Source organism: Cnephaeus nilssonii, assembly GCF_951640355.1.
Source record: "Cnephaeus nilssonii genome assembly, chromosome: 11".
In the NCBI taxonomy this organism is placed as follows: Eukaryota; Metazoa; Chordata; class Mammalia; order Chiroptera; family Vespertilionidae; genus Cnephaeus; species Cnephaeus nilssonii.
Window position 1 is genome coordinate 63629833 of NC_137082.1, and position 26964 is coordinate 63656796.

The following is a 26964-nucleotide window of genomic DNA, read 5'->3' on the forward strand; positions in this document are numbered from 1 at the left end:
TTGTTCCCCTGCAAACGTCGTGAAGCTGTCCGTCTCCATGGTCCCGACACACCTCCTGACGGGTGGCATGGCTCCGCCCTCCGCCCCCGCCAGCACAGAGTCCCCTCCCGCCTCGCTTCACGGTGTTGCACCTGTTGGGCTGCCGAAATAAACCACCACAGATTCGGGGGCTTAAACCACAGACATTTGTTTTCTCTGTTTTCGAGGCTGGAAGTACAAGAGCAAGGTGCCGGCAGGGTAGTTTCCTCTGAGGACCGTGAGGGACGGGTGTGTTCTAGCTTCTCCTTGGCTCAGAGACGCCTGCCCGCCGACCACCTCCTCACGTGCTGGACCCTTGCCCACCCCAGAACTCTGCGTGGCACCCTTCCTCCCTCCCCGGCTCTGCCCCTGGCAGAGGGGCCTTCTCTGCACTCCTGTCCCCCACCCCCCATTTTCTTTTTCATCCAAGCATTCATGACGCTCAGACACTCCAGTCCACTTGAATTCATTCATTTGTCCAGTGTCTCTCCCACCTGCCGGGACAGAAACCTGAGGTTACCGCACAGGTTCATGGCGCACCCCCACCCGTGTACAAATGAGTAAATGGAATGGTATTTTGTGTTTGATGCTACAGAATGACATTGTAACATTCCATGATGCTAGTTTTGCTTTGTTTTTTAGATTTTGGGAACCAGTAGGACTTTAACATACATCAAAGAGCATTCTGTTGTGGATCCAGTGGAAAAGAAAATGGAGCTTTGTTCCACCAATGTAAGCAATGGCCTAGGATGAGAAAGGTGCTTGGTATGGCTGGTGATGGTGCGTAACGGCTTCATTTAACTTTGTGTTCAGCCCACCTTTGGTCTGAGTGATCGCTTGTTTTTTATAGGGGAACTTACTTAGTAGTACGTTATTATCTTTTTATCTCAGTACAATAAGTGTCTAGAAAATGCATGTAATGATGAACTGTCACAAAGTGAACACACCTATATAACCAGCGGACAGATGGAGAGATAGAATGTGACTGCCCCTCCCCCCGCCCTTGCTCCTTTCCAGAATCGCCCATCTTCCTCCCCCCCGCCCCCCGCCCCCCCCCCCCCCCCCCCCCGCCCGGCATAACCTCTATCCCAGTGGTTGGCAAACTCATTAGTCAACAGAGCCAAATATCAACAGTACAACGATTGAAATTTCTTTTGAGAGCCAATTTTTTTAAACTTCTAATGCCACTTCTTCAAAATAGACTCGCCCAGGCCGTGGTATTTTGTGGAAGAGCCACACTCAAGGGGCCAAAGAGCCGCATGTGGCTCTCGAGCCACGGTTTGCCGACCACGGCTCTATCCTGACTTCCATTAGCAAGGGTGATTTTTAGCAGTAATTTCATTTTTCTTTGGATTTAGCAGAAATTTTAAAAGCAACTTTCCTCCTTCACTCCCTCTCACTTCTCTCAATTAAAAAACTGTACATTGGCTTAATGCACATTCAAAAACATGTTGGGGAGAATGCATCGGCTCGGAACATGGCTTACTTTATGAAATCGCACTGTGGATTGTGTCTCTGTGTGCTGGAAGGTAGGTCCTGAACCCCTTACAGTGTTGGGCATACCATCTCTGACCTTCCCTCGCCCCAGGCAGCCCTGCTGTAAAGTCACAGGGAGCCTCTCAGTGTGTCCCCCCTCGGCCCGCTGACAGTTCACACATTCTGTTTCCTCTCCTCTGCTTGGACAATCCCACTCCGTCCTTCACGAAAGTTTAGTTTTCAGCAAAGAAGGATTGTTCATGCTACAGTGAGGTATGGCGTAGGACAGTCGTGAACCCGTATCCTGAAATTATCACGGAATGGTTGTAGGACTGCGTATGTTCCTGACTAACCTTTTCTGGGTCCCACATGCCTTGCCTTAAAAAGAAAAAAAGAACAAATCTCATAGTATTGTTATGAGGATTAATGAAGGGAAATAAGGTTTATAAAATACAGTGCCAGGCATAAAAATATTGCACATAAAAAGATAATGGCTAATCGGAGTTTCATTGTTAATGTTGATAAATATTTCCATACACTGTATTCACTGTAACTAATGAGCTTTTGACTACTCTGTACTCAATAGGAGGAAAGAGATTTCCCTGCTAACCCCTTTGTCAGAACAGAGGCCAGGCTAGGGAGCTCCGTGAAAGATTATTACATGAGCAGAGTATAAGTGCTTTAAGCTTATCATTGCTGGAAGATTACATTGCCTTTGACCACTTGAACTTTAAAAAAAAAAAAAAGGTCTTATATTGGAATTGGCTCTTTGATAAGAAAGTAAATTGGGTTAAACAAAGATGAAATTCCATTGGCCAATATGGCAGCCACATGTGGCTATTTCCATTTCAATTAATTAGGATTAAATAAATTAAAAATTCAGTTCCCCTGCACACTAACCACATTCCAAGTGTTCACTGGCCACACATATTTAGTGACTTTGACAATGAACAGCTCAGAGATAGAACATTTCTAATATATATATTTTTTAAAAATATTTTTTTATTGATTTCAGAGAGGAAGGGAGAGGGAGAGAGAGAGAGAAAAACATCAATGATGAGAAAATCACTGATTGGCTACCTCCTGCACAGCCTCACTCTGGGGATCGAGCCCGTAACTTAGGTATGTGCCTGACTGGGAATTGAACCATGACCTCCTGGTTCATAGGATGAGCCTCAACCACTGAGCCACGCTGGCTGGGCAGGACATTTCTAATATTACAGAAAATTCTGTGGGACCGTGCTGTTCTACAGCTCCAGTTTTCAAATAGTTTTTAATAGAAAATGTTAAAAATATACATGGGGGGGGGCTAGTTGGTTTACAGGACACAGCACTGAGGAGATATCTATATACCTTGCTCTCACAGTCTGTGCAGACTTAGGGTGCTGCCCTGCGGAACCCCAGGACACAGTGTCCCAAAGCCAGAGCCTGCCCCTGGTGGGCGAGAAGCTTCCCGCTCATTTACCTGCATGCTAACCCAGGAATATTTTGTCCTTTTTTTTGCTGAGGGTTTGGAAGTTTGAAAATACAAGTTCCCTCACTATCCAAAAGTCGAGTGTTCCAATAAAACCTTAGGTAAGCCGAAACGGTGTCAAGTGAAGAAGCAGTTTCATTAGGACACATCCTGGTAACGAGCACAAAATAAATGGAGATAAAGCACAGATGCTCACCGACAGTTCGCAGCTCTGGCCGGGGCTTGCTGCTGAGATGCTGAGCATGGCTCCTGAACGCTGTTTTTGCTTGTCACCTTTTTTCATAAAAGCAAAGATCCTCTTCAAGTTTCTATCAGTTAGCAAAAACAGGGACTAATGTAGGTCTTTCCTAAAAGCAAAGTAGCATATGCAAACTTTCAAAAAGTGGGGGCTACCTGTCCCTGGAAGGCCAGGCCCAGCTCAGGTGTGGGTGGAGAGCGGCCGGTGACAGCAGCCAGGATCTGGTTTCCCTGGGACTTAATACGGTGGTGCCTTCTGGGCCAAAATGTTTCTTCTGTTCTGTTTTGGGGATGGAAGAGTATGGGCGGATGGTTTGGGAAGAAATGGAAGAGAAGCAGAACCTAAAGCCATTGTTCCTTTCTTTAAGATCACGCTCACAAACTTGGTGTCGGTGAACGAGAGGTTGGTGTACACACCCCATCCGAAGAACCCTGCAATGTACGTGGTCTCGCCCCGGCTTCCACACGTTGAACTCCAAGGTCAGGGCGGGTGGAGCCTCCCCTCTCTAAGGGCAGCTCAGCCTTGTGCTTCTTGCTCTTCTGTAGGACGGTGCTCACACAGGAAGCCATCATCACCGTGAAGGGGATCAGCCTGGGTAGCTACCTGGAAGGTTTAATGGCCAACACAATATCATCCAACGCAAAGAAGGTATGGCTCTCCGTCCGGCCCTGTGTGTGCTCTGGCTGTTCGGTGCCAGGGGAAGCGGGTGAATGCGAGGTCCCGTAGTCCATGCGTGCTGGGCCCGCTGTCTAGTTTAGCTTGTACCGCTGCATCATGTTCCACATTTACATTCAAAACTGGCAGCAAGGGAGGCGTGCCCATCCGAGGGAAACTTGCAGGGTAAAGCCAGCCGAGGCAAAGAGCTGAAATAATCGGCTCAGTTATTAAACAAACTCCACACATCAAAATGTTGTGTGTTTACATCATCAGGCAGGGTATTCAGGGTTTTCACCCGTTTCCTATCAAATAGGCTTTGTGTAGCTTTGGCCCCACCTCTCCATTTGAAAGCTTTCTCGGGAGGCATCTGGCATTCTCTGGCAGGACTGGGAGTGAGCTTGGTGGAGGTGAGAGGAGAAAGGATGCGCCCGGCAGGTCCTGCCCGGGTGCCCGGGTGGAGGGCTCAGCCTCAGGGACTACTCCCGGGGTCTAGGTTGCCTTCCTCTGCAGCAGAAGAGAGAGCTTGGATGTGTGCAAGTTCAAGGTAATGCCTGCCGCCCACCAGGGCAGGGCCTGGGCTCTTCACCTGAGCTTCCTTCACAGGCTCCCACCCTCCCCAGGCGTCCTCCCTTTGCTCCCACCCTGGCTCTCCCTCCCCTTCTCTCCCTTCGGCTCAGTCAGAAGTGATGCCTCGTGTTGGTCATCGGTCAGCTGCTGCCTACGCCGTCCTTCCCTTCCTACCACGCTTAAGTCAGATCCTAGCGGAAACCACTTTTGCTCGCATTCAGTCTGGAAGAGCCAATCTGCCCCACTGTTTAGAAAAATCCAGATCTGAGAAACGTACGCTGTCGCTTAGCTCCGTTCAGGGAAGGTGGAATCACAGTGCCTGACGCCGCTCGCACCGTGTCCCCGGTGGGAGCCCTCCGCGGTGGGGGCGGCGGGGCAGCCTTACCCGTGTGTCCAGGGTCTGGCTTAGGGCAGCGCCCTCAGGTGTGAAAAAACACAGGAGGAAGTCAATACTGGGCGAGGCCAAAGCCACCTCAGACCTTTTATGAGAAAAATCGGGGTAAACTCAATGCAGCCAAATACAATTCTTTTATTCACTGATCGTAAGGGTTGGTGTTGAAGGCCTGGTAGAGAATCAGTCCTCCCTCTCGTTATAGTTATGGTTCGACAGAATCCCTGGTCCGTTGGGGAGGTGCCTGGGAGAGCTGGTAGGCCGAGGGTGGGCACAGGAGCTGGGAGCTGGGGAGTCAGGTCATCCGGGCTTCGGGAGCCAGAGCTTAGGGACATGGAGGCCGGGAGGGCGGCTGCCCTTCCCCCTCGCCCTGCACTCAGGAGGTGGCGGTGCGGATGAGGGGCGCAGTGTCCGTAGAGCCAACCCGGGGCAGGAATTTTAGGCAGAATGCATACCCCCTAATTTTGAACTTGAGACACTGCCTGCTTACAGGGAAAGATTGCTCGCAAATGGTTACTGTTGTATCTTTAAAACTGCCGTTTAAATTACAGGCTTGCAGCTGCCGCTGCAGGAGGCAGCGCTCTCACACCATGTTGAAACCCTTCTGTGTTGCTCCAGGGGTGGGCTGCTATTGAGTGGATAATTGAAAATCCTGAAAGCGCTGTGAGCTAACGGGGTCTGCACCTGCGCCTCAGGATGAACAGTGGTAACTACACATTCTTTAAGCTGGCTGAGAATCCAGCAGCTTGCTAGCCACGTGCATGGTGTGCGGTGCGGAAGCGGTTTATGAGCTGGAGCTGCGTGCGAGTCTCCACCCCTGTGCTCCACAGTGTCTTCTGTAGTGAGAAAAAAATCATTAGGTCTGTCCTCGTCCTCATCCATCTCCTTGTTTCGTGGCAGGATTTGTTTTCAAGGGAAACCTGAAAACTTGTCATCTTGTCTCTAATGAAGTACCTGCTTACCTCTCCCACAGCCTGTGCAGAGTACAGGGCTTTTTCATTAGTAGGTCCAGACAGTGTTAAAGGCCGGGTCACGGGAGGATTGCTTCATTTGGAGTGGGATTTGGATATTTGCACATGTTCTTATAAAGACGACGCTGTGCCCTGGCGCCAGTGCTGAGGGGAGAAAGTGGGCCACCTCCTCACGCCCCGCACGCCAGCACCCGGCCGTGCACCTGCCACTGGCCGTTTCCTGTGAGTGGCAGAAGCACCTCCTGGAGCTACCCACACACCCCTTGGTTTCCTAGGTCAGCAGGGGCTGGATTGTCAGCACGGATTTGACACTTAATGGTCAGCAGTGATCTTCATATCTCATAAGAAAGTCTAAGTTTCCCGCTGCCTTCCGTTTATGGGATCCTTACCTTCCTGCCTTGAAACTCCTCACCCTGTTGACTTTCTCCGTTGTGCTGCTCTGGGACCCGCTTCCCCCGGTCGGTCGGTCTGCAGTGTCTGGGTATACATTTGGTGCCTCAGTCAGCAAACCACAGCCACGGGGTTCAGGCTTCTTTAAGAACTTCTTGCTGATTTCTCTTAAGTCACTGAAGTTCAGGCTTGCCATACACCTTTACCTTGAACCCAAGGTCATGGTCTGCGGCTGATCCTCTTTTCTTCCATGGGTGCACCGCTGAGGTGACCGCTGGCTGAGCACGGTGTGTGTGGGCAGTGTGGTGTGTGGGATGGTGTCAGTTTGAGCTGTGGACTCTGCCACATTCAATTTCCTCATACACTAGAGCTAAACTGCCTCAATCTTTAATCAGATGCCCAAAAAATCAAAGAGGAAAGAAAGGAAGGAAGAAAGAAGTGAGTCCTGAATACGATTCAAGGGCCCAGTCTGGGAGAGGTGTGGAATCTGCTGGACTCCGCCTGCCTGCTCACAGCCTCCGCCAGGCTCCTCCGTGGTGACCCCAGGACAGGAAGCTCCGTGGTGACCCCAGGACAGGAAGCTCAGCCGAGGTGCAGAAGGAGCTCCTCTGTTGCAGAGGGAGACCCAGAGGAAGAAGACCTCTAACAGGAGGAGGACAGGGGCCATGAAGCTGCCACTTTGTCATCCCGATTGCCCAGCAGGGTCCTGGGAGCCGGCCCTGCCCTCAGCCCAGCCGCCCCCACGCCAGCGTTTAGTCAGACTGTTCTTGTGCCTTTGTCTGTTTTCTCCTTAGCAACCGCTCCCGCTCTTCCTTGCCAGTTCCTGGGAAAGCACTAAATAGCTCTTCTCTTTTCAGATCAATGCCCGTTTCCCTCCCATGCCTCTTAAATAACGGTCTTCACCACCAGTCCCTTCACACATGTCTGGTTACCATCTGCCATCTCAGATGGTGTTGCCATGTACCCTTCTCTTCCCCTCATCACTGCGCAAATCTGCACACGCTAGAGTAGGGGCGTCCACCCCCAACGGTGACGTGTGGTTGACAGTGCCGTGAGCTCTCCGATCGGAGGCAGAATTGGTCAGGAGAGCAAAGCTCTGTCCTCGGCCTGCACCTCGTCTGTCCTGCCATCCTGGGACCGGCGACCCCAAGTGCTGAAGGCCCGGTCCCTTCCCCCCATTCAGACCTGTCCTCAGGGAGAGCCACCGCTTTTCTGTCAGCTTGGCGGCGCTTCCCAAAGTGGGAGTTTTCATTTTCCCATTTTCAAAAGTAAAATGTACAATCTCTTTCAAATGATAAAATCTTTAGAGAAGGCCTCCTCCATAAAGGATGGTAGAACTGTGTTTCACTATGTTTTATTAGGTATTGCTTTTTGTTTGATATAGTACTTCCAATCCAACATGAAATTATTATTTTATTAGACTGTTTTATGCATATAGCTTAAGGCAAAATAGTTTTTATGACAAAAACAAACACTCGTACCCCTTCTGCACTGCAAGGTTTGCCCCCTCTGAGAGGACTCTGAACTCCTGGCTGTTCTGCCATCTACTGCTAGATTTCTAAATATATCGGCATATTCTGCTTTTTTTTGGATTCAATAATTTTAGATGCGGTCTGTTGACTTCCCGTGGTGGTGGACTATTATTTTATCTCTCTTACAGCTCCTCTCCCTCCCCCACTTCCCCAATACAGCTATATTGTAATTTATGGTTAAAAGCACATTCAGAAATTCCAACATTTTGAAAATACTATTATTTTTTACCAAGCCAAACGTAAATACCAGAATTATGTTTTCTTATCTAAGTTTTTTCCCTTGAAGGTAATACTAATCTCATTCTCTTCATCTATTTATTTCTTAAAAGTCTGGCTGAGCCCTTCTACGCTCTTCACCCCTCTGCAGTACCCTGCCACATCGCGGCCCACAGATGATCCCTCCCCCGGTTCCCTGCTGCTGCCCTTCCTGGGAGCCTGCTCTCCTCTCCTGTGGCCAAGCAGCCGCGGGGCTGTCTTCACTCCAGGGCACTTCCTTGGCCCGCCTCCTGTCCGGGAACCTTGTCTCCTGGATTCCCTGCCTCTTCTCTTTCCGGTTCCCGCCTGGGAAGGACATCTTGTGGTAGCACCTAGGACTTAGCACATCTGAAAATGTCTCTTCTGTTCTCACGCTTCACTTATAATTCTAGAGAAAAAATGCTTTCACTCCAAGTGCAGAGGCATTGCCCCATGGTTTTGCACTCTGGTTCTTGATCTCCGCCTGGGGCTTTTTTCTCTCTCAAAGCTTTTAGGATCTTTTATCTCTGACCTGGGAAATTGCATACGGCTAAGCCTGGTCTGAAGTGATCTTTTAAAATTCACTGTGTTGTAGGTGTTAAATTCCTGGTTTCGATATTATACTATACTTATATAAGATGTTATTAGGGAGGAGTGGGTGAAAGGTGCACGGGGCATTCCTGTAGCATCTTTGCAGCTTCCTGTGGATCGATAATAATGTCAAAATTAAAAGTTAAAAAAATATATAAATAGTGACATCACAGAAAATGGCAGTGGTGGGTGCTCCAAGCATCAGTCCCTCCAATGAAACATCCAATAAGCTGGCATGATCAACTTGTTTGTTAGTTTATTTTGTTCATTAGATTCCACATATGAGTGAAATCACATAGTACTTGTTTCTCTCTGACTGGTTATTTCACTTAGCATAATGCTCTCCAGGTCCATCCATGCTGTCGCAAAGGGTAAGATTTCCTCCTTTTTACGGCTGAGTACTATTCCATTGTGTAAATGTACCACAGCTTTTCTACCCACTCATCAACTGATGGGCACTTGGACTGCTTCTAAATCTTGGCTGTCCTATATAATAAAAGCCTAATATGCAAATCGACCGAACAGCAGAATGACCAGTCGCTATGATGCACATCGACCACCAGGGGGCAGACACTCAATGCAGGAGCTGCCCCCTGGTGGTCAGTGCGCTCCCACAGTGGGAGCACCACTAGGCTGACTGGAATAAGCAGCTGCTCAGAGGGCGGGTTCACAGCCGCCCAGCTGACCGGGATGAGCAGCGCTCCCACAACGGCCATCCCTGCAGGCCACGCCCCCCACCAGTGCAGGAATCCTGTGCTGCAATAAACACATGGGTGCACATATTCCTTCAAATTAGAGGTTGGGGTTTCTTTGGATATATTCCTGGAATTGTAATCACTGGGTCATAAAGCACTTCCATTTTTAATTTTTTGAGGAAACTCCATACTGTTTTCCACAGTGGCTGCACCAATCTGCATTCCCACCAGCAGTGCAAGAGGGTTCCCTTTTCTCCACATCCTCACCAACACTTGTTTATTGATTGATAATAGCCATTCTGATAGGTGTGAAGTGATTTTAATCTGCATTTCTCTGATGATTAGGACATTGAGCATCTTTTTATATGCCTATGGGCCATGTGTATGTCCTTTTTGGAAAAGTGTCTATTCAGGTCCTTTGCCCTTAAAAAAAAAATCCTCACCCGAGGATATGTTTATTGATTGTTAGAGAGACATTTCTCTGAAGAAGATATGGAAAAGAACAAGCATTGACAAAGATGTGGAGAAACTGGAAACTTTGTGCATGCTGGTGATGATGTAAAACGGTGTCGCCACTCCACGCCTAGTTATATACTCAAAAGTATTGAAAACAAGTACTCAACTATAGGAATGTTCACAGGAGAATTCATAGCTAAAAGGTGGAGATAACCCAATGTTTTTCAACTGATAAATGGGTAAACTAAATGTGTATACGTGCACTGGAATATTTTTCAGCCATAAAAAGGAATGAAGTACTGATACATATTACATCATGGGTGAATCTCTAAAACATTATGCTAAGTAAAAGAAGCCATGCACAGAAGGCTGCATCCTGTGTGATTTCATTTACACATGGTATCTGTAATCGGTAAAGCTGTTTAGACACAAAGCAGATTGGTGTTTGCCAGGAGGTGGGGGAGGCACACGTGGGGGAGACTGCTTGATGGGTACAGGATTTCCTTTTGGAGTGATGGAAATGTTTTGAAATTAGATAGAAGTGATGGTTGCACAACACTAACTGTACTAAATACCACTGAGGGTATACTTTAAAATGGTTAAGGTATGTGAATTTCACCTCAGTAAAAAATAAGGACATACATAGTTTTAAACAAATACATACATACATATACATAATAAAGCTGAGGTCAAGTTAAAAAAAATCATTGTGTGGGAAAGTTGGTGGTCTTGGGTCTGGTAATGATTTATTTGATAATTTCTTACCATTCTCTCTTATCTTTTACTGGAAGGAAGTCCTCTTAGTCATGTGTTAAGCTTCCTGGATTGATCTTGTAATTTTCTTATATTTTCTCTCTTTTTCTACCTTCTGGGAGATTTCCCCTTTCACTCACTTTTATTTTGGCAAGTTGCATTTTTAATTTCTAAATCTTTCTGTTGGTTATAGCATCCCGTTCTTGCTTCACAGATGTGGGCCTTCCCTCTCCCTGCAAAATAAACGTGGAGCAAAGCTTCCCTCTTACCTCCCCTTCTCCTCCCCGTCCCTTTACATTGGAGGCTCTCCTCAGGTGTCGCTCACACTGACGTTCCCCAAGCGCAGCGAGCTCCAGGGGCAGAGCAAGGTCACCGACAGCTGGGCTCCCCTCGGGGCTGCCACCATAGGGTGTCCAGCTGTTCCCTTGACCCCCAACTACTTTCCTCTAGAATGGTTCAGTTCTCTCAACAAGACCCCTCAGCCTACTGGGGGTGTGTAGGGCTCCCAGGGGCCTAAGAGCCCAGCTGTGAAATCCTCCTCTTCAGCCTGTCCCTGCCCCTCCCTGCGGGTCCTCTTCTCTGGACGCTCCCCAGGCTCTGCATGGTGGTGTCTGACCCACTGTGCCACGTCACTGCTCCTGCCCGTTTCCAGCTTCATGTGGTGGGTGGGAGGTTGCTGACTCGACGTGGTTTCTGAAGTCTGTGTTTCTGTTCTTTTCCTTGTAGTTCTATGGACTTTTCGGAGACAAGGGCAGGAGGTCCTTTTTCCACCATCTTGTATCGCCTTTACAAACAATACAAATTTTAAAAATACATAAAAGCAATCCATGTCTATGATTTAAAGAAAAATAGGAGTGTGTGTAAGGGTAAAAGCCTCCCCTTGAGAGAAAGAATGGCTGGCCTCTGCAGCTGACTCCCAGATTTTACAAATGTTTGGTGCATATGGAAGTATGTGTGTAAGTTTTTCTTTTTTCTTCTATTAAACATGGATGGATCATACTATATGCATTGTTTTGAGTCCGTCTTTTTTTCTGCTTTTAAGCACCACTATCTTGAAAAGGTCCCTCTTGAGGATTAGCTGTATAGCACCAAAGTCTTAATTCTTGAGAGATTTGAGGGCTCCTTGCAGATAAGTCCCGGGTTGTAAAGGCGGTGGGTGCAGACAAAGCATCTGGTGCCCTCGTGGCGTGCATCCCCCTGGACACTCCGAACCCTTCCTCCAGCGACGACCTCTTGTTCCACTCGTAAGTAGCTCTGTATAACCTCCTAGAGACAATGCTCCAAGAATTGTCACAGACGGAGTTCTGTTCTGCAGGGAAATCTAGAGACTCGTGGTTTGGGAAACCATGTTTTGAAGCCAGGATGCGTCAGGCAGTCAGGCACCTGAATGCTGCACGACGGGGAGGGTGAGCAGAGGTGCCAGGGCAGGAAGACTGCTTTTCGGGGCAGGGGCAGTTGTCCATGTAGGTTATTGGGCCACTTCAGAGTTTGGTGGAGTGGAGTAAAAATAAGCACATACATGTGTTGGTGTTTTTTTTATCCTCCTAGGCTTTTCATTATCAATAAATATTGTTTTCCTTAGGGTCAGCCACTAAGTAAGAAAGCAATAGTGATTATTGTCGAAATTTGTTTAGTGTGAAGCAGTTTGGCTGTAGGACTTTGTCTGGTTTTGTTCTGGGCATGGATTCAATATTTATTTGTGCAACTCTGTTTGGAATTCACCATCAGAACAAAATGTTTTATAAGACATTGTGAAAGCCAGGTGCAGATAGCCATGTGAAATTTAACCTGGACTTCTAATTTAAGAAAATATTCAAAAGCTCAACTTTAATCATATAGTCTTGTTTCATAACGATTACCTGTCTACACTGCTATGGCACCACAGTTCATTTTTTTTACAAGCAGAAATTCCCTGCTCAGAGATAAAAACTTCCCAATGGGGACTATTGTGGAGGTCAAATCAGGTTGATTCAGGCCATGCCCAGCTCAGAGTTGGAGTAGAGTCTAAGATATGCTTCTGGTCTGAGTGCTCCACTCTGAATTTTGTGATACAAACCACATGCAGAAATAAATTGTATTTTATTATAAAAGTAAAATTTAAAAAATAAATAAAAGGTAAGAAATAAATGTAGACACAGCCCCCTGAGAGGCTCCTCGGTGTTCTCTCACTTGGCATTCACCCTCCTCCCTGGGCTGTGGGGCTGGACACTTACCAGAGAGAACATCTGTGGTAATGCAGCCAGGAAACAGAGGAAAGGGACTCGAGAAAGGGAGTGACTTTGCTACATCTTGGCCTATGGCTTACCGTCATTCTTTTTGTTTTTGGTGGAAAGGTTTTTTGTTTACTAAACAAGAAGTTAATTTAAATCTTGGATATCCTTTTCCCAGAAACCAAAATATGAGAGTGAAAAAGGGACCGGCTTTCTCACACTCTATAGCCTAACCCTCAAATAGAAGTTTCTTGTGAGTTTTGATCCTCAAGTTTGCTGTGATCATGGACCATGGATAGTCCCCTAGGCTTCCTCAGAAAAATGCCGGGCACCGTGGTTTTAAACAGTGGAGCCCGAGGTTGACCTTGGGAGCTGGTTAACACAACTGACTGATTTCAGGCCGTGAGCCCCAGGGGTCCTGCCCGGTCTGGGCTGGGGAGCTCACCAGGCCGAGGGGCACTGCCACGCCCATCGCGTGCCTGGTGCTCTGCCGCTGACCGCTGACGGACAGGACTGGTTTCCTGTTCTCCCAGTGTCGCAGCCGTTCTGCAGGCACTTTATTTACCAGATTTCATTATCTTCCCCTGACCACAGCCCTTAGAGTTCATGTAGGAGATGGTTGTTAATGATAGGTATATAGAAAGTAACATAAAGCATCCCTATTTCATTTTGGTTCCTGTGTTGTGGAGCGGATGCGAGTGAATGACCACTGGAGCCCAGACCAAATTAAAATTTAGGGAGCCTTTATTAGCCGGGTGACCGGGCGACCCGGCGACTGCTCTGCCATTCTCCACGCAGGGAGACCAGAGAGCAGCAGCGACCCTTTGTGTAGGACCGCTTTTAAGCACATTAACCACATCCGGTTTTTGCAGAACAAGTAACCCAAGACAAAACAGTTTTTCCCAAGCAACGTCAGGATCGTGCCAATGACGACCATGTTATTCATAGGGTCATCCTGTTCTTCAGAAAGCTGACAGTGTTCTGTGAAAGAAGGCTACGTGCTGGGAAGGGGCCATGAGACCATATCTCAAGGCCTGGCCTGGTGTCAGCACTGACATCTCTATCTGGGGCATAGTCCACGGCCTCTCTGGAAGCATGCTCAAACATTCCCACTCTCCAACATCCTGAACATGAAATGGGATACAATTTTCCTTATTTATGTTTTAATCAAATCAGTTTAAGTTTTTTAGAGGAGAAATGACTGTCAGAAAAACTAGTTACTTTGATAATGTATTACTGGCCTAAAGTTTCATTGTTTTGCCAAAAGCATAGAAATAAATCCAGAATTCTGCTGCCTTTCCCTTGTTCCCAGTGTTATATCCCTGTGATGGTGGCCCTTGAGTTTGGTAGGAATAGATGAATGTGTGAGTCACTGTGTGAACTCTTCAGATAAACCAGGGCTGTGAGCCCGCCAGGCCGTCCTGGGCGCTGTGTCCCCGAGCCTGCCTTCCGGTCAGGCTGCCACCGCCGCACCCCGACTATAGAAGCCACAGGCTTCCCTTCTCGTAGGAAAAGTGGTGATTTGTTGTAATGAGCTAGTTATTAATAGAAAAGGACCAAGGGAAGGCCAGACATTAGAGACATGTCATCTGGGCAGCTTCACCAGGAAGCTGCAATTTCACACTCCCCAGGGAACCACTGGCCCATTCCCCACAGGTCACCGGGAAGGGGTCCAACAAAGGGAGATGGGCCCACATGCAGTAAAGTTGGGGTGACCTAGGGAAGGTACTTGTCAATCAAACCTGAAAAAAAGATCACTGGCCAGAATGAGCAGGGCCACTGTAAACCCACAAAAATTCGGGAATACATAATCCCCTAAACAAAGGAATTCTCTCTCTTGTTGCTCTGGGTTCATGGGGCTCTCCTGTTCCTGCGTCCTTGTATTCACCCATGTTTTCGCCATAGCCATGTGTCCCTGCGGACCCCACATGCAGTGGACTGATGGACTGTAGCTGGGAGTACACGTTAAGCTGGCCTGATGCTGTAGTAGACTGTGAAGACATGGAATGGAAACTCTGGACACTGGCTTTTATTTCAGCTCTATTAAAAGCAAAATGGGCCCAGCCAGCATGTCTCAGTGGTTGAGTGTCGACCTTTGAACCAGGAGGTCACAGTTCGATTCCTGATCAGGGCACAAGCCCAGGTTGCAGGCTCAATCCCCAGTAGGGGGTGTGCAGGAGGCAGCCGATCAATGAATCTCTCTCATCATTGATGTTTCTATCTCTCCCTCTCCCTTCCTCTCTGAAATCAATAAAAATATGTTTTTTAAAAAAGCAAAATGGGACTTCTTCTGTGGTGGGACTGAGTTAAATGGGACCTTGGAAACTCAAGGATTTAATTACATACAAATAAAAATCATCAGTTCTCCCTTCAGAGTCTCAGACAATTCTTTTTTTGCAAGAATTCCTCCCCCCACTGGTAACAATGGCACCAAATATTCTTTGAAGATTCTTCCACCCATTTGGCATTAGAACCAACTATTAAAGCTGTATCTATGACTTGAGCTTCTAAAGATCGGGTGACTGCCTCCAGCATTTCTGTCCTCATGTTGAGGAAGGGGTGGGCAGCTCTGATACAGCAGTTATCTGCTGGGTGTCTCTATTAAAAGTGGGTTTTTTGGACAGTCTTCCCTATTAGATCTCTACTTATGGCTGAGCCTGAGCGAATGACCAATATATTAAGAACAGATATTGAGAGGTTCTGTTACTTCAGTATCTAGAGAAGAGGCAGGGTTATCCTGGTGACTGTGGCAGCTACGGAGGGGGCCCTTTGTGAAGCAGCCCTGGGCTTGCAGGTGTGAGGAGTAAACCTGGGCAGATCAGGTGACCACGCAGCTGTTGCTTCATCTGTAAAATGCCGACGCTGATGACCTCCTCAAAGGACTGAGCCAGAGAAGGCTGTGAAGTGCCTCCGCATGGGCTTGTGGCTCAGTCCGGTCGGGTCGGGTCGGGTCGGGTTGGTCGGGTGCACTGTGCTGACTGCTGGTGCTGGCCCGGCCCTGGCCCACCGCTGGGCTGTGGAGTCTCTGGGGGGACTGCTGGCAGGGCTGGAATCGGAAACAATAGGCTTCATTGATGGAACTACTTTTTAGTGAGGGTGCGTTTTGTTTTTCCTAAAACTTGTATAATCGCTAGTAAGAGTTAACTGTCAACACTAAGAAAGGAGGCGGCTGGTTAAGAAAGGAATGAGCACTCAGTGCTGATGGGATTCCAGCCTTGACTTCTCATCAGGTTCTGCGCTTGTGTCCCGCTGGCCCAGGGCAGTGTGCTTCGGGCAGAGGCCAGCAAACCACAGCATGTGAGCAAAATTGGTTTTTGCATTTTTTAAAGGATTGTAAATATTCCCTCCCCCTCTCCATACAGAGGAGTATGCGACAGAGACTGTAAGAGGCCCACAAAGCCTGCAGTATTTACTCCCTGGCCCTTCAGAGAAAGTTGCTGTAAAGATCCCACTAACTCTCTCAATCAGCATAAACAAAACTAAATTTGGTTTCTTCCACCAAACTTCTTTCCTTCCCCCATTTCTCATTAGTGCTACTTCCACCTCCCTAATAAAACCTGAGTCACCTGACGTCTTCCTCTTGCTCTCTCTGTCTGCATTTGGAAACCCAACATTCCTATGCAAGGTCTCAGACCAATTCTGCCTTCACTGTAACTGTCCCAGGCTGCTTCGGGTGCTTCCCGCCTGGGGCAGACAGCTTCCAAGACCCCCCACCTCCCCAACAGGCTGCCTCCTGGTGACCACGTCCTCACGCGGTCTCCACAGAGCAGGCTGAACTGTGGGTCAGCGGGACCCGGCACACTGCTCCACGATGGTGTGTGACTTCCCAGCCAGGCCAGGCCATGGACACAGTGCAGCCTGCACCCTGCCTCCGGCTGGCATCGCTGCCCTGGGGCAAGCCAGCTAGCACTCAGGAGGAGCCCGAAGAGAGGGGCAGGGAGGGAGCCATCCTGGGAGCCGTCCTCTGCCCCAGCGAAGCCTCCGACTCCGGGCAGCGGCAGCTGACGTGGTCACTGCAGCCTCCTGAGACCCAGGCCGGGACCACCAGCTGAAGCTGCTCCTGCGCTCCTGACCCACAGAAACCCGTGAGAGAACGTTGGTTGTTTAAGGCCACGGAGTTTTGGGATAATTTGTTACACAGCAATAGATAACTAATACTTCACCTTATACTAAACTTGTATAGTACAACCACCTTACATTGATCAAAAATAATCCTATCATAACCTCCCTTGATTAAAAAGTTAGAGAGGTTCCTCATTCTTTTTTTTGGAAAAAGTCAAAACCAAGGCCTAGAGGGTGGGAAGAGATTAACCAAAGAACTTGTATGCATATATGCATAACCCATGGACACAGACAGTAATAGTGTGATGGTAAAAAAAAAAAAAAAAAGTGTGAAGGCCTGGGGCCGGGGGTGGGGTGGGTTCAGACTAGAATGGGTCAATGGGGAAAAAAGGAGACATCTGTAATGTTTTCAACAATAAAGATTAAAAAACAAAAACCAACAACCAAGGCCGAGGCATTGGCCTCGATTATTCCAATACAGGTGGTCATCAGACTGTACTTGGGGGAATACTGGGCCCTTCCTCCTCTGACCCCATCTTAAAATCTGCTTCCACGAAGCTGCACTTGAAGCCGACACCAGATCACAGCTTTTACTATAAATTCCTAGAGGTTTATATTTCCTGGACTTTTTTAAAACTGTTCACATATGTATTTGACCAATTTAAAGTTCTTTGGGTGCCAAGAGGAGCTGTTACTTTGCATGCACAGCTCATTGAATGCTTTGGTGACTTGAGGACTCGGCTCAGAACCACAGCAGCTAGCAGGAAAGCAGCTGACAATGCAGCAGGTGGGAGAGCAGCAGGGAAGTGGGGAGACCTCAGGTTTGATGTTGGGCTAGTTAGCGGTTTGACCTTGAGCGAATGATGCCCTAGCTATTCCTGTTTCTCGTCTGTAAAGGAGGAAATTAATATTACCTACTTCACAGTTAGTATTAATGGAGATAATGTGTCTGAGCGTGCTTAGCACAGTATACTGATATAGGTAAGTGCTTGATAACTGGTAGCTATTATTAGCTACTGAAAACTACCAAAATGGTTTCTAAATTATGTATTAATAACACACAGCACAGAATACCTAATATAATAAAGCTTGTCTTCATATCTTTTCTTATTTTTTTATTAGCCAAATGTATTAATATGACAAATTTGAAATAGTTTAATGCTTCAGTCTGGTTGGCACATACATTTTAATCAAAATCCTATGATTACTAGTAAGAGTTAATTACCATACTCTAAACATAGTAAAAGTTAATGAGTATGAACTCAGTACTGATAAATATACCCTCTACATTTATGTAGCAGCTTCAATTATAGATCTCTAAGGTTCTCCAGCGGTCACCAACCAGTGGTCCGTGAGGTCCGAAAGGTTGGCGATCACTGTTCTAATTAGCTACTTTAATCTCTTTGGTTAATCTCTTCCTACCCACCCACCCACCAAGAACTAGTATGCATGTATGCATAACCCAAGGACACAGACTATAGTGTGGTGAAGGCCTGGGGTGGGGGTGGGGGTGGGCTAGAAGGGGACAATGAGGAAAAAGGAGACATCTGTAATACTTTCAACAATAAAGATTGTTAAAAATCAGCTACTTTCGGGCTGTGGTGATTTCTTGGTTTAGAATTGTATTCCTGACAACGGAAAAACACGGGGCTTCACATGGCATCTCTGTTAACAGACAACACACTACATCAGTTGTCCCAAAAACATCTCCATGGCTCCATTTTTATGTTTATTCTCATTTCTACACTGAACTTGCTTTCATTCATTAATTCACTCCACAGACATTTACTGAGCATCTGTTACATGCCAGGTATTTTTCCAGAAACTGGGGATGTGGCAGTGAGGAAACCTGACAAAGATCCCCATCTTCACGGGACAATGTAATAGGCTGTTAGGTGCTAACTGCAACGGAGAAAAAGGAAATGCAGAGGGGAGTAAGGAGGAGTAGGGAGCTTGCAGAGAGATGTGAGAATTAAGATGCTATTTAAGGCAGTCACTTGGAAGGGAGAGTAGGCACATTCTACATAGCCCATGAGGCAGGGCCAGGGAGTATTCCATGGGAGTAAATTACAGGAGGGCTGAACTTCTCAACTGTTAGACCTGTGCAGTGATGGAGCTGGGAGCTTACCGTTGGCTGGAGGTTGGACCGAATGTCTTCTTGGACCACTTTCAGCTCTGAAAGTCCAATGTGGTAGAGAGCTCAGGCAGTGATGGGTGTGTGAGTGTAAAGCCAGAGACAAACTTCTTGGCTGGGAATCCCATCATGACCCGGGGAGGCATATCTCCTGGGGACTCTGGTAACTTTCTTAGACCGAGCTGGATGATGCGTTGTCTGTACTTCTGTTTCCTTTTAATGCAATTAAAGCAGTCTGTTATATGTAGTTGCCACTCCAGCTACTTGCTTCTCTTCGCATCACACTGTGGGAACAAAGACTCGCCAAACCAGACAAGGTCTTTCCATCGCGGGAGGTGAACCACCAGCAACCACATGTTGCTGATGCAAAATGGCTGGTGCAAAGGGGTTTGTGTCTGTTTAATAAATGTCAACTCGTTGTTGTGCGGTTTTAATTTTGGGAAGTGGACTCAGTTTCTTTATAGCAATTAGTAAAATTTAATTTGCCTCCCCAAGTTTCAAATAAATGTAGCATATTTTGCACTTTTTCTTGTGCATAATCAGGTTTGTCATCAAGACAGAGAAATACTGTTTAGAAAAAGAGTGGTCTTAGAGACCACCTTGTCCAACACCCTTGCTTTAAAATGGAGACGGAAGTCCAGAAATGCTACAGAACTTTCCCAATGTCAGGGTAGGCCTGCTGTTGCCAAACTGGGGCAGTTTAAGGGGAACCAGTTCAGATACCTGGAACCAGGTACGGTAGATCACTCCACGAACCTGCCTGGTGCAAGGCAGGGTGAAAGCTCTTGGGGCCTAAAAAGTCCTTTTTGCTAGACCCGTGGTCGGCAAACTGCGGCTTGCGAGCCACATGCGGCTCTTTGGCCCCTTGAGTGTGGCTCTTCCACAAAATACCACGTGCGGGCGCGCACGTACAGTGCGATTGAAACTTCGTGGCCCATGCGCAGAAGTTGGTTTTCGGCTCTCAAAAGAAATTTCAGTCGTTGTACTGTTGATATTTGGCTCTGTTGACTGAGTTTGCCGATCACTGTGCTAGGGGATACCATTTTGGAACAGAGAGAGACCCAGTTCTTACGATTAAGTTTTGTCTACCACTGGCTACAAGGAAATGGTAGGCTGCCACAGGAGTCACCTGGAGGTGGGAGTGCCCAGCCATCACACCCAGGGCTTAGTCCAAGCTTCTAGTCTGTGGACCTGAAACAACCTTGAGATTGTGGGAGGATAACCCAAGGGGCTTTTTACCTTGTCCTGGTGTCCTCCTTGGTGGGCAAGGTGAAAGGCTGTTTTCTCTGGAATGCCAGAGTTCAACGTTCTTCCCCTTAGAAGTTGTTACTGTTTCCTGTTTACACGTTTATATTCTCTACTGCAGTAGCCACACTGTTTAAGATTTACCTGAGCAGAATCTTGCTGTTCTTTCTCCCATGTTAAGTTCAGGTTAGCTCTACAGAAACCCCCAGGTCCTTTTCGGCATTTCCCCTCTTACACACTGCTGCTCCTGGGAGGAGTGGGGAAGTGACATTCTCTGTTGTCTGTCACCTTGGCCTAGGGAAAGAGGGGGGCGGGGGGAGGAGAGGAGGTAGGCCAGGGACTGATAGACAATTCCTGCAGTCACAAGGGAACACCAAAGCAAAGAACATATACAAGAGCAAACTGCAAGTGAGCAAGCTTGCTCAAGGTTGTCCCTCTTGCCAGCCACACACAAGGGCTTCAATCCTAGAGAATCAGGTGTATTAGAACAGCTTGCAGGAGCATTCCTAGTTCACAACCCAGTGTCTGGCCCTCCGGGTGGCAAACAAAATCTGAACACTGAGTTGTGTTGAACATGGCATGGGTTCAAACATCAAGATGATTCTTCAGCTCTTAATCCCCAGGGACATAAAGCAACTTCTTTTTTTTAATCCTTACCCGAGGATATGTTTACTGATTTTAAAGAGAGAGGAGGGAAGGGGGGGTGGCAGGGGGGAGAGAGAGAGGGAGAGAGGGAGAGAGGGAGAGAGGGAGAGAGGGAGAGAGAGAGAGAGAGAGAGAGAGAGAGAGAGAGAGAGAGAGAGAGAGAAGGGAGAAGGGAGAAGGGAGAAGGGAGAAGGGAGAAGGGAGAAGGGAGAAGGGAGAAGAGAGAAGAGAGAAGAGAGAAGAGAGAAGAGAGAAGAGAGAAGAGAGAGAAAGAGATTGGTTGCCTCCTGTGTGAGTCCCAACTGGGGATCGAACCCACAACCTTCTTGGTGTATGGGACGCTCCAACTGAGACACGGGGCCAGGGCAAAGCAATTTCTTGGTGCCCCATTTTCCAAAGCCCACTTTTCAAGAGCTATGTCCTATAATTCTGAAGCCCTTTTCTTTCCACTGCTTCAATAAGGCTGCAGTGGCTCAGATTTTGCCATGCCATGCAGAAACAGAGCTGCATAATTCTTTTGTTTGCACAGTAAGACCGACTCTAAATAAATTATACAACATATGCATTTTAATGGAATAAGCCAGAATAATAGTGCAAGTCTGTCTGACAGGTAACCGCACCTAAACATTTAATTAATGTATGCAGTTTTATATTAAGTGGGTTCTTAGCTAGTAAACATTTTGGGGAGATGTTTCTACTCATGGCCTTTGGCTGATACAGGGAAGAGGGAGCACCCTTTATGAGCTTTATAATGAGTATCTCCGTGTGTGTGCCTGCATAATCTGTAGAAATAGCAGAACTGGAATCTCTAAACACATCACATGTGCAATCAAGCCCTTTCCTAAAAGTAGTTCTCTTTATTAAATTCTAGACAATGATGACTTACAAGTATGTATCTTTTCTTCCACTGGAGCTGGAAAGGAAAAAGGAAGATAGAGCTTGCCCAGCCAGCCAGGTGGCTAAGTGGCTGAGCATCGACCCATGTACAAGGAGGTCGCTGGTTCAATTCCCAGTCAGGGCACATGCCCAGGTTGCCCGATCGATCCCCAGTGAGGGGAGTGCAGGAGGCAGTTGATCAATGTTAATGTTTCTCTCTCATCAATGTTTATCTCTCTTTCCCTCTCTCTAAAATAAATAAAAACGTATTTAAAAAAAAAAAGATATAGTCCACCCGAGCTGGTGTGGCTCAGTGGATAGAACATCAGCCTGTGGACTGAAGGGTCCTGGGTTCGATTCCAGTCAAGGGCTCATGCCTGGGTTGTGGGCTCGATCCCCAGTAGGGGGCGTGCAGCAAGCAGCCGATGAATGATTCTCATCACTGATGTTTCTCTCTCTCTCTCCCTTTCCCTTCCTCTCTAAAATCAATAAAAATATATTTAAAAAAAAGAATTGTAATCCTTACTTTAAAAAAGATATAGTTAAATAACAGTTACCTAAAGCTTTCCCTTTTATGGTATCTGAATTTTCTGTATCTCTGGAATCCAAGGAGGCATGAGGCAAAGACTTTTAGCCTGGAAAGTCAGTGAACATTTGGATGATGAGCTGCATACATACAAATACACATCTCACAGAGAAACTTCAGTGGAAGGAGATCCTAAAATATGTCTGGAAAAAAGGGAGTAGCTTGTGTGTATGAATATCAAACTCAGTATCATGTAATATTTAAGACATGTAAATACCTTAACTGATGCACGCTCTCTCTCTCTACTTAGTTAATATTAAAACATAACTTTCCAAAGTTCATTTTTGGGTTTGATCTTCCCAATTTTTTCTCAAGCAACTGAAGTGCAATAACAATAAGTTTTCTTACCATGGGACATTTCAGGAATACATCCCTTGAGGAATTCTATTTAAAAAACATAAATAAGCCGAAACCGGTTTGGCTCAGTGGATAGAGCGTCGGTCTGCGGACTGAAAGGTCCCAGGTTCGATTCCGGTCAAGGGCATGTACATTGGTTGCGGTCACATCCCCGGTAGGGGGTGTGCAGGAGGCAGCTGGTCGATGTTTCTCTCTCATCGATGTTTCTAGCTCTCTATCCCTCTCCCTTCCTCTCTGTAAAAAATCAGTAAAATATAAAACAAAACAAAAAAAAACACATAAATAAGCCCTAGCCAGTTTGGCTCAGTGGAGAGTGTCGGTCCTCAGACTGAAGGGTCCTGGTTTGATTCTGGTCAAGGGCACATACCTCGGTTGCAGGCTGGATCCCCAGCCCTGGTCAGACAGAGCATGTGTGGGAGGCAACCAATTGATATGTCTATCGCACATTGATGTTTCTCTCCCCCTCCTTTCCTCTCCAATGGAAAAATATCCTCGGGTGAGGATTAACAATAACAACAACACAAAGAGCTGAAAAAATATATATATAAAAGCTTTATCATCTTTTTGTAGACATAATTTTTCTCCATATATACAACTTCTTATGCAATAAAGTGTTTATAAAATTTTAATTTTCTACACTGTTGAAGTGAAAAAGGACTCATGCCTACTTGGTAACACAGCAGTTATCTTGGAGGCTCCATTTCTGTTTATTTTTCCAATGTGGTCCTTGTTAGGTTGTATTTCTCAAACTGATCATAAGGTGCTGATGATAAAAGTATCTGCCTTCACAACCTAGGTGGTTGCTGACAGCTAGTTATCGAAAGACATCGCCATTTTACAATAGGAACTCAACACAGAAGGTATGATGGAAAGTCATTTTATTTTCCCCCAGATAAATTTTAAAATAAAAGACTTTAATGGAAAACTTCTAGTACCGCCATGTCACCCTGAACGCCAGCGACACTGTCTTTCATACATGTAGGAAGCCAGGTCCAGGCCCAGTCTGTATACACATTTCTCCATGGCCCTTCCACAGTTTTGCATGTACAAAATTTTCTGCTATTTTGCTTTAGCAAATAGCAACATAATTTAAAACGTTCATGTCTCCTATGTGACACCTAAAATCCAGTCCTATATTTATTAATACAGTTAGAAAAATAAAAGCCTTAGAAAATTCATGGTATGAGTTCACGGTGTTAATCACATAATCTCTTCAAATGTAAGATCATTTTTTACATTTCTACATAACAACCTTCTGGTTTAATTTGAAAGGCTAAGACAAACTCGAGTAAGACTGTTAAGTCGATGTACATATCAATTACTTGATTTAATTTTTACTTGTCTTGGGAGAGTTAATTTCCATTGTCCACTGAATGAATGCCTTTCAAATATTAATAAATATATTACAGTATTTACAAGCATTCTTATCTACTCTGACACTGGTAGAAAGGTAAGCCATGGGGAAGAAAACAAAGATCTTCCAACAGGGTGAGCTCATGAGGTCTGGGACCAAGGCAGCGGGTGGGTGCTTGAGCCTGGAGGGAGTCAGGGCGAGAGTCAGAGGTGGGATGTGCGCAGGGAGGGCTGCTCAGGGGTGCGTCCACGCTCTAAGACACATCAGGCTCCAAGTGAGACCAGCTGGCCAACAACTCTTTTATTGTTGTTGGATCAGAAGTAAATGCCAAAGAGCTGGAAACCAGGACAAAGAGGAACACTGAAAGGTATGTTATTTTAGTAGAAAGAGGAGGAAGAGAGACCTAAGGTCAGCCTAAGGATTGTAAGACCACACTCTACAAGCTGTTAGTGAACTGCTCTCTGGAAATTACCTAATTTAGTGGAGGTGTTTGGTACATGTCATGGATAGGGCAGGATTAAATGCAAGAAATTATTTTGGCAACAAAAAGTGATAATTTGATTTCTCTAATTTTAACTATATCATGTGCTCTTTCCTTACACTACTTTCTGCAAATTGTCTCATGCAGATATATCATCCATGTAACCTCTTTAATGCAATAATGCTGTTGGAGAATTTACATTGCAATGCTCTGGTATGAGTTGATCATAATGCCCAAATCTGCCCATATGAAGAAGTCAAGTCAAAGATTCAGATGTGCTAGATATTTGCCTGGTGAATGAAATGATCATTTTGGGAGTTTGGTTTCTTATGTTTAACTAACCACATAACCTGGGATAGTGTGTCATTCTATTAAAAGGCACACTATCCCAGGTCATATCAAATACCACTCCCTCTGCCTGGCACCCCTCCTGGTAGTTGTTTTATAGGCCCAGACCTGGGCCTTCGAAAGGTGTGGCTCCCACCAGACCATCTGGGGTAGAGTTCAAATAGTCCCTGGGAAAATTTTATAAATGAGATTCACCCAATATAACGTGTAAAAGCTCTTAGACAAGAGTCTTTAAAATAATTTAAACATTTGCATAATCAATAAGGGTTCTCTGGTGGCCCACTTTACATGCAAATACAGACAAACTGTTAACATGCATTATTTTAGTCAATTGGTAAGATTTATTTCATAAGTAATTTTAAGCCATTTACTAAATTGTAAACTTCAATCCATTAAGAACTACTACCAGAGCAGTTTTGAGGTATTACTGTTAATTTAATATAGAAATGTTACTACATTTTGATGTGGTATGAAGTGTGACTGCCATGCCTTTTATTAAATGGTGCTGTCGTAGTGTTGACTACAGACGTGTCTTACAGCTTTTAGGAAATTATTGTGCATGTGCATTAACTGACTTTGCAAACATTAATGGCAATTTGATTGGTTGGTCATTTCTAAGCATACCAAAATAATAAAGTATAGCCCATGGTATGGGCCAAACAAGAGAAATTTCAGGTATACAATGTTGTCCTCCAACCTACCTTCATCAAAAGCCCACCCCACTTGCTCAGTTGTTTACAAGGAAAACTTGTGCAAAAAGCATCCAAAAAGACTAACAGCAGGTTAATTATCTTGTAATTTAAAAAGAACTACACAATGTTTTTTTTTTCTTTTCAACTTCATTTATAAAAATAAATAAATTTTAGTTTGAGACCTTAGGTACCAAATTGTGGCTTGATTTAGTCATGGTGGCTAGACTATAAAGCTATGAAAAACATAGTTGAAAATGCATGAGCTCCAGCTCATTCCCAGTGTGGCCGATAGCTGGCACCCTATGCTGTTACAACCCTTTTTATAGTTAACTTATTGACCAACGTTGAGTCTGCTAGTCCTACAAAATTTTAACTCCTAGATCTCCAATATAAAACTACAAGTAACCACAGTACATGTAAGATAGGGAATGAAAACCTGTCACTCACTCAAGAGACACTGGTCCATTGCACTGGGGCAAACACAGCAGCTCAGAGGAAATGGCCATCCACTCGGGTGGACAGCTTATTCAGATGTTTTGCACTAAAATGTAGGCATGGAGTCCTCCTGTAGTCTTTATCTCAAGAGCAGCAATAATTTACAATCAGTTTGACAGTATGAGCAAATCCTTCTAGGCTTTGTGCTGTGAGATGATAAGTAGCGGGGCCCCACCCCAGACATCTGGTGAGTGGCAGGGCTCCGGATCACTATGTACATTAGATAGGAACACTGTCAGGTGGAAGTGCCAATATGACTTACTGCTTAGAACTGTGCTAACATCGACACCTTTGTTAGGCTGATTTCTCACATGAGAAGATTTTTACCTTAGTCAGAAAATTATATGAGGAACAGTAAGGAACTGAACTAAGGAAAAAGTTTCTGGCCTCCAAATCTACACACACACACAAAAGCAAGTTTCAAATTATTGTCCTCTCAGTGCAAACGAGCAATTGGCTGACCTGTCACATATCATCAATTGATATGAACACAGCATTCAGTCTGTGGAACAATGCGATGCAGCAAAAACCTGACCTAATGCAAATCAAGCCTATTAACTAAAGCCCACAGCAAGGAGAGACAGTCCAGCTCAGTGTTCTCCTGTGCTAACACCGACACTGAACACAAAAGCAACTGAAAGGCACGGGGCTCAGATTTCATTGATAGTCCTCTCTGAAGGGCAGTACTCTGAGGGGCCTGGTGAGGACATATAGAAAGACTGTGTTTTCCTTTTTAATCGGGCTCTTTTGTTGGCCAACACCAGGCTACGCCGGCTTGAACTGATGATTTCCGAAATAAACTTTTTGCAGTCTACACACACCTCCATAGTACTCCAGTCCTCCATTAACTCTTTGGGAAACTGTAGTTCTTCATCTGATTTGTCCACAGACTTAGATTTTGAGGAGAACCTGGAATAAAACAAAATGTTTAAAAGATCCAGCATTATTACTCATAGTTGTATTGCAATACTAAAAAAATAAGTGCAAAAAAAGAAAATTTGTTGCAAAAACATTATGGAATGGTGAGTGATTTAGT

The 26964-nt window shown here is 45.9% G+C and overlaps 2 protein-coding genes across 9 annotated transcripts in view; one reads left to right on the top strand and one right to left on the bottom strand.

Annotated features, from left to right (window-relative positions):
• The window catches only part of PRELID3A (PRELI domain containing 3A), a 29393-nt gene extending 7236 nt beyond the window's left edge, over nucleotides 1–22157 (top strand). Inside the window, exons 3-7 of one of the 7 annotated variants that reach the window (XR_013814179.1) lie at nucleotides 661–750; nucleotides 3574–3644; nucleotides 3752–3854; nucleotides 5373–5527; nucleotides 6578–6623. Coding sequence is in view for 6 of the 7 variants with exons in the window: in XM_079783944.1 (XP_079640070.1) it covers nucleotides 661–750; nucleotides 3574–3644; nucleotides 3752–3854; nucleotides 21611–21814 (468 nt within the window). In the remaining variant the exon portion in view is untranslated. Of the gene's footprint in view, nucleotides 1–660; nucleotides 751–3573; nucleotides 3645–3751; nucleotides 11450–21610 lie in introns of those variants that run through there. The other 6 variants (XM_079783948.1, XM_079783944.1, XM_079783945.1 and 3 more) reach the window with 6 other exon arrangements.
• A 1268-nt stretch (nucleotides 22158–23425) lies between these two features.
• SPIRE1 (spire type actin nucleation factor 1) overlaps nucleotides 23426–26964 on the bottom strand; it is a 110250-nt gene continuing 106711 nt past the window's right edge. For both annotated transcript variants that reach the window (XM_079783931.1, XM_079783930.1), the window contains one exon: nucleotides 23426–26837. In XM_079783931.1, the coding sequence (XP_079640057.1) occupies nucleotides 26579–26837 (259 nt within the window). In that variant the 3' untranslated portion in view covers nucleotides 23426–26578. The remainder of the gene's footprint in view (nucleotides 26838–26964) is intronic.